The sequence below is a fragment of the Narcine bancroftii genome, chromosome 6, assembly GCF_036971445.1.
Source record: "Narcine bancroftii isolate sNarBan1 chromosome 6, sNarBan1.hap1, whole genome shotgun sequence".
NCBI classification, from domain to species: domain Eukaryota; kingdom Metazoa; phylum Chordata; class Chondrichthyes; order Torpediniformes; family Narcinidae; genus Narcine; species Narcine bancroftii.
The window spans coordinates 17,520,168-17,536,206 of NC_091474.1; the positions used below are offsets into that span (position 1 = coordinate 17,520,168).

The window sequence follows — 16,039 nt, forward strand, 5'->3', positions numbered from 1 at the left end:
GAGCAAAATGTGGGTAGGTACCCAAATAAATTGATGGGGGTGGGGTGCTCAGGGTGGAGGAGAAAATGGGTGGGTAAGGGAGGGAATGCACACCAGGAAACGGGGGGAGTGGGGATGGCTCTGTGAATGGAAAGGGAATAGGGTGGAGAGCTGAAGGAAAGAAGCCAGAGGGAGAATGAGGAATAAGCTCGCAGAGACCGGAGAAGTCGGTGTTCATGCCATCTGTTTGGAGAGTGCCCAGATGGAAAATTAGGCATTGCTCTCTAATTTACTGAATTTTGTACTGAACTGTTTGAGGGAGTGCAGGCAAATCATGTATATGACCATTATTGTTCGATTTGATCTGCAAATGCTGTTCACAGGGAGAACATGCAAACTTCACACAGACAGCATCGTCCATCAAAGACCTCTACTTGATACTTCCTCAAAAAGGGCAGCCAACATAAGAGCCCTGTCACCCTGATCATGCTTTCTCCTCGATGCCAGCTTCAGGCAGAAGCTGCAGACCCTCTAGGTTTAAGAACAGTTTCTATCCAACAGCTACCAGGTCTTGAACCCACCTCCCACCCACCCCCCATATCACATGAACTGTAAACATGCTGCAAAACCACTAAAGATATCTCCCTGATTGACAGATCATATTCCTTTGCATTTTTTTTAAACTGACCAACCAATTGGGAATATTTATTATTTTCTTCTAATTTATTTTTTTCTTCTTTTTGTGGCATTTCAATGTCTCTGAGGGGGTTCCCCCTCTTTTCTTTTACTGTATGGGGCACCAGGCAATGCTAGGGCAACTCTTTGTTTCCCATGCATATGGATGTTACATTTTTGTGGTTTTGTAGACATACAGCACAGCACAGGGCCTTTTTGGACCACGAGCCCATGTTTTCCAATTACACCCAATCGATCCCCATATATTCTGGTGGAAAGAAACCAGAGCACCCAGAGGAAACCCATGCAAACATAGGGAGACTGCGCAAACTTGCGGATGGCGCCAGATTTGAACCTGAGTCACTTGTGTGGTAACAGCGTTGCACTCCCCTACACTGACCATGCCACCCCCTATGCTGACCCTTTATTATGTGAAAATAAAAGAAACCTTGAACCTAAATCGTATTTAATTTGTTGATCGTAGTTGGGAAGTTGCGTCAAGTAAGGCTTTCATTCCACCCATGCGTGGTTTTTAGAAACTCAGTGAAGGTCAGGATTGACACAGAAATGCTGGTTGACCTCAGCTGATCTCCCATTGTCCGCAGGAGGTAAAGATATATAACCGTGTATATCTACCTCCTATGGACACTGCGTGATCAGCTGAGTTCCTCCAGCATTTCTGTTTTCGCAACAATCACAGTGTCTGCAGACTTTAGTGTTTCCACCCGCAAGGTGAGGGTTGAATCTGGGATAGTTGGAGCTGTGATGCAGCCACAGTATCTGCTGTCCAATGATCAATAAGTGGCTGTTATCCAGTTTGCAGAATAGGTTGCTCCTTAGCATCTTCTGCTGTAGAGATCACGCTACAATCCTCCATAACCATTCTAAATAGGACAAAATGCGTTTTCCACCCCCCCTTCCCCCACCCAGGTAAGATAAAATTCCGACTGGTGGTGTTGCGTGCTCCCAGCTCCCATTCTGGATTAACGCGTGAACCGTGTGCCAGGTCATCAGAATTTCCAAGCAATCTGGCCACCAATTGTTCAAATTTTTCTGAACAACTCTGGGAACTCCTGACCCTTGTATACTACATTTTGCTGTCATTAGACACCTGAAATCTTAATTAATGCCTAATTATGTTATAAAGCCTTTCAATATTTATTTGATGATTCAGCTCTGCAGCTCAAAATATGCACACGGCGATGGGAGAAAGTGCGTCATCTTGCTAGCTGTGTAAATAGATTTGTAATGTTGTAGCTGGTGCATATTTGCACAGTGTTTAGTCTATATAAGGCCATGAATAGGTAGTGGGGAGACTTAATCTGCTGGTTCAGATATTTTGGCTGTAGGTATGTATAGACTGCCTGCCTATCAGGAAAATTAACCAAGCACATTTCAAGCTTGAATAACCGTCATTTGCCTTTGACAGCATAGTTTCCTGTTCCTCTTCTACTAGTCCTGCTGTTCACTGCCAGGAATTCAATAGAAAGAAAAGTTTTAAGGGAGCTCTCTGCTTTTTTTTGACTTATCCAGGAATGAAGGATATATTTTGAGCCATTTCATACCAAATGTTGGTTACCACTTGTTCCCAGAAAGAGCAGGAGAAAGATATTGATATCTTTCCTCCAAGATCTTCTCAGTGCGTGGCAACAGCTTCTGTGCAAACATGCCTTCCTTCCGCTAAGAAATTAACTTGTGAGAAAGGCTTTTCATGAAAAAACTAGCTGATGCACTCTTGCAGAATCCAGGAACTGCACAGTCTAATGCAATTTAGTCGCAGCTATGATAAATCGTGGCAAATTAATTTGGGTGTTAATTTCTTGCCGTGAATCCGATCATCTTGATTTGAGTTTTGCAGGATCTGCTGGCTTTTTCGATTTTTAAAAATTCACAGAAGGCTACATGGCAAAACCAAAGTGGCAAAGTTAGTCACGGTAAAACACAATGCTGGAGAAACTCAGCAGGTCAAACGGTGTCTTTTATATAATAAACCATCGCTTCAGACGTGAGCCCTTCGTGTATGGCAAAATGTAGGCAGTCCCCTGTACAAAATGGTGGGGGGAGAGATGCAGCATGAGGACCACAGTCCCAGGAGGTAATAGTTGGAGAAGGGAGGGTGGTAACATCAGCAATTAGGGGAAGGAGGGATGGCTCTGAATGGAGAGGGAAGGGTGTGGAGAGCTGATGGGAGGGGAAGGAGAACAGAAGGCTAGCAGAAACTGGAGAAGTCGATGTTAATGCCATCTTGTTGGAGTCTCCAGATAGAAAATTAAGTGTTGCTCCTCCAGTTTGCAGGTGGTCTTGGTGGGACAGTACATGCAGTTAAGGACAGATAAGTCAGCATGGGAGTGGAGCGCAAATTGAAGGTGGTTGGCCATTGGGAGAAACCTGTCAATGTCTCCTAGTCTCATCCAGCCTCTCAAGAGAAGGCCACGCCCATATAACATTCAGTCTCTTGCATTTTAACACAATGGACAAATTTGATTAATTTCACAGCGGCTTCCTGCCGCTCCAGGAGCTGCTCGATTGGATGGGTGGGTGGCAATCTTTCACAAGTAGACATTCTGTGCCATCAGTCCCAGTCCCAGGAAATGTGGCCTCTCGAAGGGTGATCCTGTCAACTTGCAGATGCCCAATCAGGCAGATCTGACTGAGGTTGGCCTTTCACATTCCCCTGTGACCTTTCGACAGCGCCTCAAGCGGCAAGGATTTTGGAAGCATATGCGATGTGCTGTTGTGGCAGATTTTCCTCCCCCCCCCCCCCCCCAACCCCCTCTTGTTGGAACATTGCCTATTTCTTGCCAGTGGTGGTGATGGTAATTCCAAACACTGCGCTGTGTGTTTGGCCATGGGAAATGAATGCTCAGATTGTCTGAGGCTGACTACTTCAGAGTTTGGAACGAATTTGTTTTCTGTTCTGATGCGAGGCATTCAAGTCGCTTTACTACAGTAGAATTCCGTTGCCTGCTTCATCAACGCAGAGGTGTTCCAGTCTGAGTCACCATCCCTTTGTCAGTAATGAATAAGAGTTGCTGCTTGTGGATGTTGGAGTGTAATTTGTTTTGATTTTTTATTCATTGTGAAATGATGGTTTGGTTGTCATGCCTTTTTACACTGTAATCTTTGACTATAGTCCTTTGTGTGTACAGCCTCAGAGTGGGAGAGAACAGGTTCCACTTTCCAGAAACAAGCTAGAGGTTAACCACCCACTGTGCATTTTCTCTTTGAAAACAGTGAGCCTCTAAATAGGCAATAAATCTTCTGAAGAGTCTGCTTTAGAAATGGCAGGTGTTGGGTTTAACAGTTGCGGAACCCCTTGCTGCTTTTAAGAAGAAATACGAAAAACATACGTTTAGACCAGTCGACTACCAAGCCACACAGTGGCCTGGATTTTCCATCTCCAGAGAGGACCAGAGCTGGCTGTTAAATAAATACATTTATCACCATCCATGTGTTGAGTTTAAAACTTCGGCTTGGTTTCCAGAGCGGCTCTCTTGTGCCGAGTGTACTCTTTACGGGGTCTGTGGGAAGTGTGAACAGAAGAGGCGTTAAACTGGGTCTCTAGCCAATCAGAGTGGGAGGAAAAATGCTCAGAGGTATAGAATTTAAAATCAAAATATACAAATTATAAAAAATTTGTGTTCAGAAAATTATAGAAAATGGAGAGGTGAAAGAGACACTTTTAAAAATAACATTTCACTCTTTTAAAATCTCCAGATTTGTGAAAAAAAAATCAGCATTGAAGATTTTGGCAGCGATTAAATAAAAGTTTACTTTGAATTTCAAGTTCAAAATTCAGATTTATTGTCCGAGTACATAAATAACATCACATACAACTCTGAGATCCTTTCTCCTGTGAGCCAGGCATCTGAATGTACCAGTGCCAACATTTCCTGCATTGTGTTGTGAGTAATGGGATACGAACAGCAACTTTCCATGCTAGAGTGGACTCTTGGTAAAGTGCATGTTTTATCAAACCAGAGGGATCTAGATTTCAGAATTTATTTTCACAAAATTTGTTGTTTTTCAGTAGGATTACAGGAGCAAATATGGCTATAAATTGCATTTAAAATGAATACATTTGTGCAAAAGAATATAAAGTGAGATAGTGACTGTTCATTGTCCATTCAGAAATTCAGGCGAAGAAGCTGCTTTTGTACTGTCAGGTGTTGGTGTTCAGCCTCCTGTAAATGTTTCCTGTTGGTAACAGTGTGAAGAGGGCATGGCCTTGGTTGGGGGGGGGGGGGGGGGGTGGTCTTTGAAGATGGAGGCTGCTTTCTTAAGTCATCACCTCTTGTAGATGTCCTTGATGAAGGGAAGACTGATGCCCATGGTGGTACTGGCCTCGTTCACAACTGTCATCTTTCCCTCTGCATTGGCACCTACATACTAGGCAGTCAGAATGCTCTCCACTTGTACCTGTGTAGAAATTTGCAAGAGTCATGGGTGACGTGCCACATCTCCTCAAACTCCTCACGAAATATAGCCACTGGCGAGCTTTCTTCACGATTGCATCGACATGGAGGCCCGCAATCAGCTCCTTGGTTTTGCTGACGTTAATTGCAAGGTTGTGTTGTGACACTACTCAACGAACTGATCTATCTCATTCGTGTATTCTTCTTCATTTAACGCAGCAAATGCAAGCAATTCACCGGGGGAAACACATAGCAGACCAGAAAAGGACTGTTAAACCACCTCAGAGACTGACTGAAAGCGGCTGAGTGGAAAGAGACTGCCCACGGAATGTATATACCTTTGTTATGTAGATGTAGTATTATTTGTTTTCTTTTAAAAAAGGGCGAAAATGTGTTATTATGCGTGTGTAATAAAGAACTACATTTCCCAGTAGGCAATGCACACAGGAACAAGCATAGGCTATGAAAGGAGGTGAATGCCTTGTTGGTTCAATCTGCTTGAAAAGTAAAGTTGTTTAAGCGTGGCAACAATTTTAATCATGCACCTGCTGGGACCAGGACTTGCCGTTAGAGATTCTCCATTAAAAACAATGATCCGTGATGGGTACACTGTTAATCCTCCTGCAAAATCAATTGCAACAGGTGAAGTAGCTTTGCTTTCTCCCCCCCCCCCCCCCAACCCCCCCCCCCCAGTATTTTTTGGTGCAGCCAAAGCTAAACAGAGACTTGCAATGATACAGTGCCTTTTACAAGCTTTACAGTTGTCCCAAGTGGTCTGTAGTTCATTTGAAATGAAGCTACCACTATAATGTTGGGACATCAGCTAACATGCGCCCAGAATGCTCTCTCGGAAAGTGGTACCGCTGATTACCAGATCTTGAGAAGAAATGGGGAAACCATCGGTTCTAATTAGGATACTGTGTGGACAGTAAAATCTGATCGAATCTTTGAAGACTCTCAAGTTTATTGGCTGAGGTGTACGGAAATGGGTATTGCAATAATGGTGGTGTTAGTTTCCTTGAAGCTTTCTGTCATTCTCTTTGAGAGTTGGTTTGGAGTTCCCAGAGTATCCCAGAGATGCAAGTGATTTGCAGTTCATACCCTGACCAAAGTTGCAGTCAAACACCATGGATGATGGAATTTAAAAGAGAGTAAAGGTTGGAATTTAATGGTGCTGAACTTCACGAAAGAGTAGCCCAAGTTCAACATTCAGGCACGCAAAAGTATTTGCCGACCATCGTGATTGGATGAAAACATGATTTGAAATAAACTACTGCCTTGGATTAAGGAAAATGGAGTTTAAAGGGACAGGGTTTAAAAAAAAAAGTTTAAAGGAGCAATGATTTTTAAAGTTGATGGCAATTGGAGGAGTTGAACTTTGTGAAGCAGATTTAAAATGGGTGGCAAATACAAAAATTGAGGGGAGTGGGTGAGTAACAAGATGAGCGAGAATACACTGTGAAAAGTGCTGTTTAAGCCTGGAAGTGAGCAATTAACCTATGTTTCCTGGGTCTATCACCAGATATTGCTTTTAATGGGAGAATGTTGATGTGTGCTCAGTTCAGTCAAGGTGATCACCTGCCTCTTCTGTAGCACACTCTCATTTTAACCATCATACTCAAAAGTTCTAATTTGAGAAGGTTGGTATTTTGTTTCACTATCAGTATCATCTCTGTCTTTGGATACATTTAAAGTTTTATCTCTATTTACACTATCCTTTAATGGACTATAACACCTCACAGGGAGAATGGGAAGTGGAGTTGGCCAAAATAAACTTTCATCCATATCAAAATCCTAAGTTGTGCTCAGATCATCGACGGAAGCTTCCAGCCTTGAACGGCATCCACGTAGTTGCTGCAAAAATTGCAACTCTGATAGATTCATGACACTGAAGTATGAACTCGGAGCTTGTGCATTCAATATTTTGTTCTGTGTTTTACAGCTTTTCCATGTGGCTTATGTCCTCATCAAGTTCGCAAATTCTCCACGACCAGACCTTTGGGTCCTTGAACGATCGACAGACTTTGGAGACCACTATTTCCCTTGGCAGTATTTTGCCTGTAAGTACAGTCCTATGAAGTGTCAAGAATACATTACTATAATCGGAGCAAATTCTGTAGAACATGAACCCATCTGCACTGTTGGTGAATAATGAGAAGAGACCACAGCATAGAACAGGCCATTCAGCCAAATTTATCCATGCGAACTGCACTGGCATTCAGGGCTAGTCCCATTTTTGCCCTCGATTTGGAGCACATCCTTTCCTAACCAAATATCTATCCAAATGTCTTTTGAACACTGGAAATTTTTTGATGCAGTCCAGTAACAGACCCCTTTGGTCCACAAGCCTGGCCAATTGACCTACATCCTCGGTACATTTTTGAATGGTGGGAGGAAACTAGAGACCCCTGCAGACTCCAGAAGAACATACAAATTCCTTGCAGACAGCGCTGGAATGGAACCATGGTCGCTGGCGAGGTAACAACATGGCGCTAACTGTGCTGCCTGTGCACCCACTTCTATAGTGACACAACTAGTAGAGCAAACTACTATTCTACCACTATCTGTAAGGAGTTTGTAGGTTCCCCCTGTGTCTTGCGTATATATTTTGCAAACCAATCTAAAGTCACTCCTCAACTCTTAGGTTCTGAGAAATTGATGCCAAATTAAGGCCCAGCCTATCCAACCCCTTACCCTGTAACTCAAACACTCGAGTCCCAGCAATGTTCTGTTGAAGCTCCTCTGCTCTCCTTCTAACTTACTGATATCCTTCCTATGCACCATCAGTGTCAACATGACAGAGTAAAATGCCTTTCATGGGGCCTTATACGATGGCTTCTTGGTATGTGAGGCCAAAATGAACACAATTATGAGTGACTGGTTCAGATTTTCCTTCTTCCCAGCAACCCAAATGGTCTTTGTTGAAAATAAAAGCCTACTTGTGATGATGTTTCCAAAATTTGTGTTCTTTGTGAATTGCAGAATGCATTTGTGACCACCACTATCTTGTGTGGTGTCCCAAGGTCAGAAAATTTCAAGATCTTCTGTTATCTCTGCTCTCACAGATCACCCATGTGTGTTTCTCTTGGGGTGGGGGGGAAAGGAGGAGGAATTTTTTTTTAATGAGACTTGTATCCAAGAAACTTTAATTTCATTTATCTGTGTACCTAAACAGAATGCTTTTTGTGGCAGGGTGATTTGCCTGACTGTTCCTGCCCTTCATATTATTGGTCTTATACATGATAGAGGAATTAGAGGATATGGGGAGAAGGCAGGTAGGTGGAGTTAGGTCATAAATTAGATCAGCCATGATCGTGCACAAATCTAGAACACTGCAGACCGGCTTTCACTCACTTACAGAGAGTGGTGGGAGAGGAAGTCTTTAAAACTCTGGTCTGCCTTTCTTATGAATCACTGGCCAGATTATAGCCATCTCTTCAAAACTAAATAGGTAGTCAAATAAATGTTGAGAAAATTCATATTAAATCAAAAACAATTCTATGCGTTGGCACAAGGCTTGCAAAGACATCCCTGAATTATCAGATTATGTCTTTTGGCCCTTTGTTGATTAAAGTTTTGTGATAATGGAAAATCTTAACAATAAAAGCAGGATGGAAGTCTATCAGCTTTTTGCATCATAATTCCAGTCTCACAGTTGCGGTCTCAGCCCCAGCTCTGGTACCAATAACACACGGAGCCTCTTTGAAGTTATCATAATGTTCCTTTGGGTTTGAAAATTCAAAAATAGGTGACAGATTACTTGCCATCTGTGTGAATAAGATACCCCTCTAGACCCTTTTTTTTTAAAAAAAAAAAAAAAAAATCCCCTCTCATTGAATCTTATGTGCTCTAGTTTTAGATTTTCCCTGCCCTTGGTGAGGGGGAAGAGACTGACTATTTTATAGACCTCAAAGTTTCCCACCTCAATCACCTACACTCCTGGGAGAAATATCCCAACCTTTCCACCCTTTTGTTTATAACTCAAGCATGCCAGTCCTAATGACATGAGTCTTTTCTGTAACTCTTTCCAGTTTAATGACAGCATCTTTGCATGTGTACCTTGACCAATGAAGGCAAGCAAGCCAAATGCCTTCTTCACAACCCTGTCTAACTTTCATGGGACTGTTTTTATACCCTTAAGCTCTACAAAACTCTCTAGGATCCTAACATTCTCTCTTTTAACCTACCAAAGTGTATCATCTTGCCCTGGTCAGAGAGTTACATTCCATTTACCATTCTTTGGCCCACTTTGTCAGTTCATCTCCATCCATTTGTAGTCTCTAATAACTTTATTTGTTGTCTGCTACACCCCCAATTTTTTTTGTCATCTGTGAAATTATTAACGATATCAACCAAGTCATTACTATTGATGACAGATAAACTCCCTCCCCACTTCTTTCCTCATCACCTTTCCCCAGCTCTGTTTCTCTCTCTTTTCCCTCTGCCTCCTCTCACAGAGCCAAAATCAATTCTCACCTCTCCTCTTACCATATCTAATTAACACCTTTTGATGGTCTGGACTGTCAGTCAGCATTGACTCTATTCTGACCTTATCTGTGTTTTTTTTCTTATTCCTTGAAGGGTTCAGGCCTGAAATGTCGGCAATGTATCTTCATCTCCAGTGGATGGTGCAAGACTGCCTGAATTCATCCAGCATTTCTGTTTTTCATTGCAGAATCAGTATCAGCAGATTTTTTGTGTTTCACTCTTGACAAATAACAATTGACCTGGCACTCCAATGGTCACAGATTGCCAATCTGAGCATCAGCCCTCCACTGCTACCCTCTGACACTTGCCACCAAGCCAGTTCTGTTTCCGATTGGCTACCTCACCCTGGTTCCCATATGATCAGAATTTCTAGAATTTCATGCAAGACCTTGTCAAAAACTTTGCTAAAATCCATGTAGATGGCATCTAACACCCTGTCTTCAGTATTGGACAGGAGGGAACAACTTCAAGATTGATGGGTGGCTATTTAGGACAGAGATGCAGAGGAGTTTCTTTAGCTAAAGATTGGTGAACCACTGGAATTTGCTACCACAGGTGACTGTGGTGGTCAAATCATTGGGTGTATTTAAGGCAGAATTAATTTTAGATTTATTGTCAGAGTACATACATGGCATCACATAGAACCCTGAGATTCTTTTTCCTGCTGGGGCCAGGCAGAATTGCCACTTATTGGTAATGACCATTGGTACAAATGTAAACAACTGACTGCAATACAGAGAGGAGAAAAACAAACAAACAATCAAGTGCAAATGTAAGAGTCCTTAAATGAATCCCTGATTGAGTTTGTTGTTGAGGAGTCTGATGGTGGCGGGGGAGCAGCTGTTCCTGAACCTCGTGGTGTGAATCTTGTAGCACCTAGACCTCTTTCCTGATGGCTGCAGTGAGAATAGAGCGTGTGCTGGGTTGTGTGGATCCTTAATGATTTCTGCTGCTCTCTGATGGCAGCATTCCCCATGGATGTTCTCCATCGTGGGAAGGGGTTTGCCTGTGATGTTCTGTTCAGTGTCCATTACCTTTTGCAAGGCTTTATGCTCGGGGGTATTAGTGTCCCCAAACCAGACTCTGATGCATCCAGTCACCACACATCTGTAGAAATTTGCCAGGGTTTCCGGTGTCATACTGAACCTCCGCAAACTTGTGAGGAATTAGGCGCTGAAATGCTTTCTTCACTATGCTATTAGTGTGTTGGCTCCAGGAAAGATACTCCAAGATGGTGACTCCCAAGAAAAAAATTGCTCACTCTCCTCCTTTGACTTCACCCAAAGATTTGAATAGTCAGGGTATCAAAAATTATGGGGAGAAGTGTGACCGTAGGATAATGGATCAGCTCATAATGGAATGGTGGGACAGACATGAGGCTGACTGGCCTCTTTCTGCTCCTACATCTTACAGTTTAATATTCTTGTATTCTTGCTCACCTCTTTGAAAAGCTCAAATTTGTGAGACACTATTTCCCATGAACAAAACCATGCTATTCCTCACCAGCCCTTGCCATTCCAAATAAATGTCGATCCTATTCCACAGAATTCCCTTCATATCTTGCCCAAGAGCGAGACTAAGCTGTCATTCCCTGTCTTGTCCTTGATGCCTCTTCTAAATGAGGGAAAACACCCCCCACCATCAAGAACCTCAACATGAAATGCTGACGTCGGAGAGCAGCAGCAATCATCAAGGATCCATATTCCCAGAAAGTGCTCTGTTCTCACTGCTGCCATCAGGAAAGAGGTTATAAATGCCACAAGACTCGCACCACCAGTTTCCAGAACAGTTGCTACCCCTCCTCAATTAGACTCCTAAGCAAGACTCAATCGGAAACTCATTTAGGACTCTTACTTTGAACATTATTTATTTTTGAATTTTTTTTTCTCTCTCTCTGTATTCACCAGTTTGTTTACATTTCTTTCTTTGTTCACAACAAAGATGTGTATCTTTTTCTTGAGTTCAGTTTACACTACTGAGGAGAAGAAATTCTCGCTGCAGGAAAAAGAATCTCAGGGTTGTATGTGATATATATCATTAAAGCACAGTACCTGCCCTTTGGCCCTGTATTCCTTCCCAAAAAAAACCTATGCTCTTTGTACCTCCTAACCCTCTATTTTTCCTTCATCCATGTGCCTGTCTAAGAGTGTCTTAAATGCCCCAATGCTTCGGCCTCCACCAGCAAAGCATTCCAAGCACCCACAACTCTATTATATTAAAAAAAAATGTATCTCTGATATCTGCCCTAAATATTCCTCCCTTCACTTTGTACATATGTCTGCTGGTTGTATTTTGATTACAAAATTTGAATTTGAACATCTGTCTTCTGACATGTCTCCCATGCCAAACAATATTGGAAATGTTTCTGCCAGCCTTGTTGCAGTTTCTTTCCTCATTCTCCCAGGATACAGGATCCAACCCTGGGTACTTACCTACCTTCATGCATTTAAGACTTCCAGCACGTCCTCTTCTGTTTACTCTTTATCTTCCTTTTTACACCATATGGTGGGAACCAAGCTGCATGACTTTGGGATGTGGCAAGAAACCAGTGCAATCTGTGGAAACCCACGTAGACATAGAACATAGAGACTCAACGCAGAAAGCATAGGACGTCAGGATTGAATCCAGGTTCCTGGAGCTGTGAGGATGGAGCTCTGCCAGCAGCCAATTCAACAGGACTGAGTCATTTCAGATTGATCAAAAAGGGGAATTGTGAAGCAATATAGTTTGTGACCTTTCGCCTCGATTAACTACTCTTACCAAGTAATGACTGAATGTTTCAGCAGAATTTTCTGTGTAAGATGCAAAGCATTTTTATGTAAAATCTAATTTCTTTTTGGATTCCAAAGCTTGAATAATATGGTCCTTTTTTACCGCTGAGCACAATGTAGCTACTTTTGTCACGTATCCAGAGTTCGCTACTTTGACCAGTGTTGTACTGCGCGGTTAGGATTACAGTGCCAGCAATCTGGGTTCTAATCTGGCACTGCCACTAAGAAGTTTGTATGTTCTCCCTATGTCTGCATGAGTTTTCTCTGGGTGCTCTGGTTTCCTCCCAACCTCCCAAAAAAAAAGGTTTGTAGATTAATTGGTACATTAGGGCAGCACGGGCTGGTGGGCCAGAAGGGCTGTATCCCCAAATTAAAAATTAAAATTGTGCCTTCTCTGGAGGTGTAAAGTAAGTGATATTTCAGTTATTAATAGGGAAGGTGAATTTCTCCACTATGAGAATTCCAATGGAATGAATAGAACTTGCAGATTTAAATGAAAGAGGCTAGCATGGTATTCCTCTGAGAAAGTGTTCCATGCGATGTGGCACCACTGATAAAGTTTACATGACCATGCTGGAAAGAAATTGGATTTGCTTTCTTACCTTCTTCCAGAGATAAAGGTTCACTCCTCTCATTTCCCAAAAGTTTAATGGATTCCTCCTGGAAGAAGACGTGACCACTATAGGATAGGAAAGTTAAGAAGGCCTATGGGATGCTGGGATTCATTAATAGGGGGATTCAGGAGTAGAGAGTTCATGTTACAACTCTACAAATCTTTGGTAAGACCACACTATTGTGTTCTGTTCTGGTCACCTCACCAGAAGAATGCGGAAGCTAGGGAAAGGAGATTTACCAGGATGTTGCTTGGATTGGGGATCCACTCTTATGAGGTGAGGTTGGCAGAGCTGGGACTTATCTCTTTGGAGCGTAGAATGCTGAAAGGAGACTTGATAGAGGTCTATAAGATTATGAGAGGCATAGATAGGGTGAACAGCCTGTTTCCTAGGGCAGGATCAGAAAACATCAGAGAACATATGAACAAAGTTAAGGGAGGGAACTTCAGGGGAGACATTAGGGGTAATTTTTTTTTAAAACTGAGGTCCTCCAGCACTTTTCTTGGAACTGTCTGAGGGCAAAGACCATGTCAGTAGTTCCTCTGTTTGCGCGAAAGCCGCACTGTGATTCTGGGAGAAGTCTGCCTTGCAGATGTAGGCAGCCTCCAAGAAAGTGGCGCGGGCTACACACTCTACTGGTCTGGCAAGCCTATGGATGAATGACCCCTATCTAGTGTAGGCTTCATGGTCAAGAACTCCATTGCCTCCAAACTCGAAAACCTCCCGACAGGCCTCTCAGACCGGATCATGTCCATGCGACTCCCCCTTCAAAACAAGCGTCGCATCACCCTCATCAGTGTCTATGCAGGCACCAGCAGAAAAGGACAAGTTCTACACTGATCTGCGCAACCTCATTCAACGCACGCCTACAGCCGACAAGGTTGTCATCCTTGGCGACTTCAACGCTCGCGTCGGCAAAGACTCAGAAACCTGGCCAGGAATCCTGGGCAAGCATGGTGTCGGCAAGTGCAACGACAACGGGTGCCTCCTGTTGGAGCTCTGCGCAGAACAGCGGCTTGTCATTACAAACACCCTTTTTCAGCAGAGGGACAGCCTTAAGACTACCTGGATGCATCACCGATCCAAACACTGGCACCTCCTGGACTACGTCCTGGTGCGAGAAAGAGACAAACGAGATGTGCTCCACACCAGGGTCATGCCCAGGGCGGAATGCCACACTGACCACCGGCTGGTTCACTGCAAGCTCAACCTTCACTTCAAGCCAAAGTCCAGGAACAGTAAAGCCCACAGAAAGAGGTTCAATGTTGGAAACTTGCAGTCAGACGAAGTGAGAGGAAACTTCCAGGCAAACCTCAAAGCAAAGCTCGAGGATGCAATCCGCCTCACGGACTTGTCCCCTGAAACCCTCTGGGATCAGCTGAAGACTGTCATACTGTAATCCACTGAAGAGGTACTGGGCTTCTCCTCCAGGAAAAACATGGACTGGTTCGACGAAAAAGACCAGGACATCCAGGAGCTGCTGGCAAAGAAGTGAGCTGCCCACCAGGCTCACCTTGCAAAACCGTCCTGGCCAGAGAAGAAACGAGCCTTCCGTCGCGCATGCAGCCATCTTCAGCACAAACTCCGGGAGATCCAAAATGAGTGGTGGACTAGCCTCACCAAACGAACCCGCTCAGCGCGGACATTGGCGACTTCAGGGGTTTTTACGAGGCTCTAAAGGCTGTGTACAGCCCCTCACCCCAAGTCCAAAGCCCGCTGTACAGCTCAGATGGCCAAGTCCTCCTCAGCGACAAGATCTCCATCCTCAACCGATGGTCAGAACACTTCCAATCTCTTTTCAGTGCCGACTGCTCAGTCCAAGAATCTGCCCTGCTCCAGCTCCCTCAACAGCCCTTAAGGCTAGAGCTGGATGAGGTCCTCACCCGGGAAGAGACATATAAGGTAATTGAACAAGTGAAAAATGGCAAAGCAGCAGGTATGGATGGAATCCCCCCAGAGGTCTGGAAGGCTGGCGCAAAACTCTGCATGCCGAACTGCATGAGATTTTCAAGCTCTGCTGGGACCAAGGAAAGCTGCCTCAGGATCTTCGTGATGCCATCATCATCACCCTGTACAAAAACAAAGGCGAGAAATCAGACTGCTCGAACTACAGGGGAATCACGCTGCTCTCCATTGCAGGCAAAATCTTCGCTAGGATTCTCCTATATAGAATAATACCTAGTGGTGTACAAATAGTTATTAGACATTGGCACTGTATTGTTGATCTTCATGTTTTGGGGAAAAATCAAGAGGTGTGCACAAAATTGATGACTACTTTAGAGATTATTTAAAAACTTTTAATAATTATCAGATCATTTGCTAAATAGTTTTAAACCACTGAATATTCTCTCTGTCACTCAGAAGTACCTCAGCATTTGTTGTGATTTCAAGTAGATATCTTTTATTGTGTCATCGGAATGCCATCTGGCAGCTGAGAGATTCAGAAATGTTTGGTAAGAGGCACCCAACCAATATTTGTTGTACTGTCCAAATTCACTGCAACATCTTTCAATCTTTTGTGATCCATTCACCAAAACTTGCTCTCATGCTCCAGCTTGTGAAAAGTTTATTCCCATTGCAAATGTTGTGGCTTTTGCAGCCAATCTGGTTTTGTGGCTGTTCTGTTTAATGGCCCAGTAAAATACTGTGATGAAAACCCATCACAGCAGTTGATGGCGGAGGGAACCATTTTATTGTTGGCCACCATGGTAGTTGAAGATTCGGAGTTTTGAGCAGACTATTGATAACCGTGTAGAGTTAGCAGCTGTGAAGAATTATAATTATCTAATTTGAGCTCGTTCATTTCCTACATGGATTTCTCTGATCAAATTATTTTTGATCAAAATCATTGAGATGTATTGACTTTTTTTCTTCTGTTTAATTTGCTATTTTTTAGATTTTAACTATTATTTTGGTGCACAGAGAGAAGGAAATTGTGTTTCTTTCTTTAATTACCATGGCAATGCAGGCTTCAAGCGCACAAAGTTGAACAAATTTGTTAAGTTGGATAGGAAATGATTTCGATCGGATGTAACCCCGAAAGGGATGCAAGGACTGGTGATGTGGAATATTTTTCAGTATTTTCTGAACTCAGCAG

At 43.2% G+C, this 16,039-nt stretch overlaps 1 protein-coding gene across 2 annotated transcripts in view; it reads left to right on the top strand.

The window, feature by feature from the left end:
• The window catches only part of lama5 (laminin, alpha 5), a 247,739-nt gene that overhangs the window by 53,953 nt on the left and 177,747 nt on the right, over positions 1–16,039 (top strand). For both annotated transcript variants that reach the window (XM_069884131.1, XM_069884132.1), the window contains exon 3: positions 7,012–7,129. In XM_069884131.1, the coding sequence (XP_069740232.1) occupies positions 7,012–7,129 (118 nt within the window). The remainder of the gene's footprint in view (positions 1–7,011; positions 7,130–16,039) is intronic.